We start from the raw sequence: 3,447 nt of genomic DNA on the forward strand, positions 1-3,447 counted from the left end.
CTCACAAGTGTCGGCCGAAGTTGGACATTATCGTGATGAGCATTATAGTGCAAGAAACAATACTCTCAAAAATCCTGCATTAAATAATTAATATATAAACAAAATGTATAATTTAATGTTTTAGTTTTATTTCATTAATAGTTTAATTGTGAAAGAAATGTTCAATAATTTAAAAACTAAAATTTTTAACGGAAATTTACTTCCCTGTAATGTTTTAATTTAATTTAATTCTCTGTAATAAATTTATATATGTATTTTTCTCGATTTTCAAAGAATTAATATACTGTAAAAATTAATGTAGAAAAATTATTTCTAATATTATATTAGAATTTAAATATTATTCGTTTTTGAAGCTACCTAGTTTTTTAAGAAATAAATTTAATTTGGAAATTAAATTAAACTATTTTATTTTTTAATTAATAATTAAATAGTGACCTACATTGAAACACACCTCTTTAAGTCTTCTTCAGTCTTCAATAAAATTAAATTTTTTTTTTTTTGAGTTTATTGCCAACAACTTAACATTTTATTTAATTTTTTTGTTTTTGTACTTATATGCCTGAACTTGTAACATTTATTTAACTGCACATTCAATTGTTAATTTAGTAAAAATTAAGGTATAAATTAAGTATTTACACACTAATCGCCTCGACGCAATCCGCTCGGATCCAATACAAAACGCATGCCGAAAGCAAAACGATCTGTTGGCAAACTCATGACCACGCTAAAGCCCATTTGTATTGGTAAATTACTCAGATACCTGTAAGCACAAAAGCCAATAGGAAGACAGCATATAGAATTCAACATTTCTAGAACGTACTTGGTCCACATAAAGCCAACCGATGCGTCTGAGTCCAGCATTCCGTGCACGGCGCAACTCCAGAAATTCCATTGATAGCAAATGGTGGCAATCGTCTTACGAGTGCTGCGGTTCCAGGCTAGCAGGTTGGCCATTTGGATCTGGGGATGTATGCGCTGCCAATAGCTAACATCGAGGCCCTGACGTGAGACTGTGGCCCCGAACGAATAATGGTGATGCGAATAGCTGGTGGGAAGCGAATTCGTTAGAATAGGAAAGAATAGGCAATTAAAATGGAGAATTTCGATATAGGACAGTATTGTTGAATGTAAAGCCAAAAAGTGGAAAGAATAAATATTTAAATATAGAGTATAAAAGGCTATACAAGAAAGACTTAAACAAGCAGAAACGGGCGTTGACAATTCCATGCTAAGGAATGAAAAATGGCGAAACTAAATGATGGAGACAAGCCCGTCTGTCCATCCATCTGTCTGAAATTCTTTAAACAACAACAACTAGCGGCATCAAACTTGGTTTAAAGACTTGGCTTTTTCGTAAGCAGATAAATTTGGCATAAGACTTATTATTTTAGAATCGTAAAAACTTCTTCACTTTAATATTACTTGACTCATTTTAATTTGAATTTTCATTGAAATCGGTGGGAACGACTGGTATATCAAAGATTTCCGGTATATTATTATATTATTCAAACCACCTTTTTCGTTTTAAAAAATGTTGACATTATTTGTGGTACAATCTTAAAATCTTGCACAATGTAATATTTTACATTAACATACTTCTTTATTTCTTTCCTTAATTAATTTTCTACTTCACGTCCCCACCTATTAAAAAAAGTTTAATTAAAAAGTTTAAAAAATGTTTCAAAACCAATGTTTTTGAAATAATTGTTCGCGTGCCTTTTTACTTTTGGGCCTTTTCTGCTTTTAAGACGAAATTTAAATATAACATTTTCCACTGAAATTGTTGGCTTAATAAAAATGAATTCGCTTTGAAAATGCTTTTTGAAAATGTAATATAAAACATGATGAATACCATCTGATAAATATTCTCTCTATATTCGTTGTATGTTAAATTGTAATTAAGACTAAACACCTAGTTTTACTATAAGTTTACTTTAAGTTATAAATATAACAGTATAATTTTAAAAAAAAAATTCGTTATATTATACTGCTGTTTTGATAAAGTTGTCGAATTCAATTTAAAACTATATGCTTTTCAATATTAATGGAGTTTTTTTAAATTTCTTAACCTTTAATTTTTCCCAAATGCCATTTGAAAATTTAAAAAAAATACTATACGTTAGAGGTATCAGTTTTTCCTGAGTACCCGCATGTCTATTTAAGAATATATTCAAAAAGTTTAAAGACTGTGGCTTTCCATTCCAATCACCGTCAATCATTTACAATCTGTCCAAGAGTATTTAAAAAGTATCTTTGTATTTCAACCATGCTTGATCTAAGATTGGAAAATTTAAGATAAGGAAGTAGGTCGTTGCTTACCGCGCTGCAATGGCTATATCCGTCATTAGATTCTTGGGCTCATTCCATTCCAGCAGCAGCTCCGCCCCAATGGCCCAATGCAAGGTGATGGCTCGCATCACTGAAAAGGTGGCGCGTCCATTATCCTGGCGTACATTATAGAAATTGGCTGACCAGGTGTCGCAGGGCCGTGTCAGTTCCACCGTGTACTGCGTCTCCACGGGAGTTTCCTCGTTGGCCTTTTGCATCACAGCCTCCATGCGTAGATTTTTGAAGGGATAGTACAAAATATTCAAGTTGGAGGCCAGCGAGGTGGGATGTATGTCACCAATGATGGTGGGCGTCAGCTAAGAATGCAATAAACCAGCGCTTGAGTTAATTTGATTTTGATTTTACAAAGATAAACTTACCATGACATCATCCTGGACGCGAAATGTGTAGATGCCGCCAAATCGGAAGCCTGCGGCACGCACATGACTGAGAACCCAGGCGGCCGTTATATATTTATTCGGCGCCAATCTGTGGTAATAGTCCAGCTCGATGCCATCGAAGAACTTGGGCATTACACGATGGGCGAGCAAATGCAAAGATTGCACATTTCCCGGATTCTTTTTGGTGCAGATGCCGGGATGGCGTTCCAGACATGCTGGAAATTCAGGATCATCTGGTTTGGGACACGAATTGCACGCCATGCGGATGAAGTTCTCTGGGCGATCTCTGTCCCTGGCTTGGGCAAGCACATTCAGATTACTGATTAAAAATATATAAAGCTTTAACTAGCCGGGAAAGCAACATGCAGCGAAAATGTTTTGTGACTGAAATGTTTAGTTGGAAATGTTTTTTTTTCCTATACCTATCTATATACTGCCTGTCTATGAAACTACGGATGGAGGAAAGTATTTCAAATGCTACATAGATTAAGTCCAAATGGAGACTCTGAGCCACGCTAAAGGCGCTCTATCTAAAATTTATGACGCCGCAAGCATAAAAGCAAACACTCTGCGCGACTAAAGAGACAGAGAGAGAGAGAGAGAGAGAGAGGCTCTTGGCCATGGTAACATCAGCTGCCAATTGTCATTTTATGCGCCATTTCATGCGCCTGCAAAGACATCGTCTGTCAGCGCTGTCCTCGCTCCTCAGTACTCAGTC

The 3,447-nt window shown here is 35.3% G+C and overlaps 1 protein-coding gene across 1 annotated transcript; it reads right to left on the bottom strand.

Moving 5' to 3' along the window:
• Positions 1-495: 495 nt before the first annotated feature.
• LOC115624213 (mitochondrial import receptor subunit TOM40 homolog 2) lies at positions 496-3,132 on the bottom strand. The gene is made up of 4 exons (XM_030518824.1): positions 2,709-3,132; positions 2,320-2,645; positions 821-1,045; positions 496-760 (listed from the first exon to the last, which is right to left on the bottom strand). Exons 1-4 carry the CDS (start codon positions 2,988-2,990, stop codon positions 640-642), a joined length of 954 nt encoding a protein of 317 aa, XP_030374684.1. The 5' UTR covers positions 2,991-3,132; the 3' UTR covers positions 496-639.
• Positions 3,133-3,447: the final 315 nt, after the last annotated feature.

Source organism: Scaptodrosophila lebanonensis, unplaced genomic scaffold, assembly GCF_003285725.1.
Source record: "Scaptodrosophila lebanonensis strain 11010-0011.00,11010-0021.00 unplaced genomic scaffold, SlebRS2 tig00000053-arrow-pilon, whole genome shotgun sequence".
Taxonomy (NCBI): Eukaryota; Metazoa; Arthropoda; class Insecta; order Diptera; family Drosophilidae; genus Scaptodrosophila; species Scaptodrosophila lebanonensis.

Excerpts from the sequence above, each read along its gene's own strand:
- LOC115624213 (XM_030518824.1), bottom strand. The coding sequence starts at position 2,990 with ATGGCGTGCAATTCGTGTCCCAAACCAGATGATCCTGAATTTCCAGCA. Across the intron at positions 2,646-2,708 it reads GCGTCCAGGATGATGTCATG|CTGACGCCCACCATCATTGG; the intron begins GTAAGTTTATCT and ends TTGCATTCTTAG. Across the intron at positions 1,046-2,319 it reads GATATAGCCATTGCAGCGCG|CTATTCGCATCACCATTATT; the intron begins GTAAGCAACGAC and ends GCTTCCCACCAG.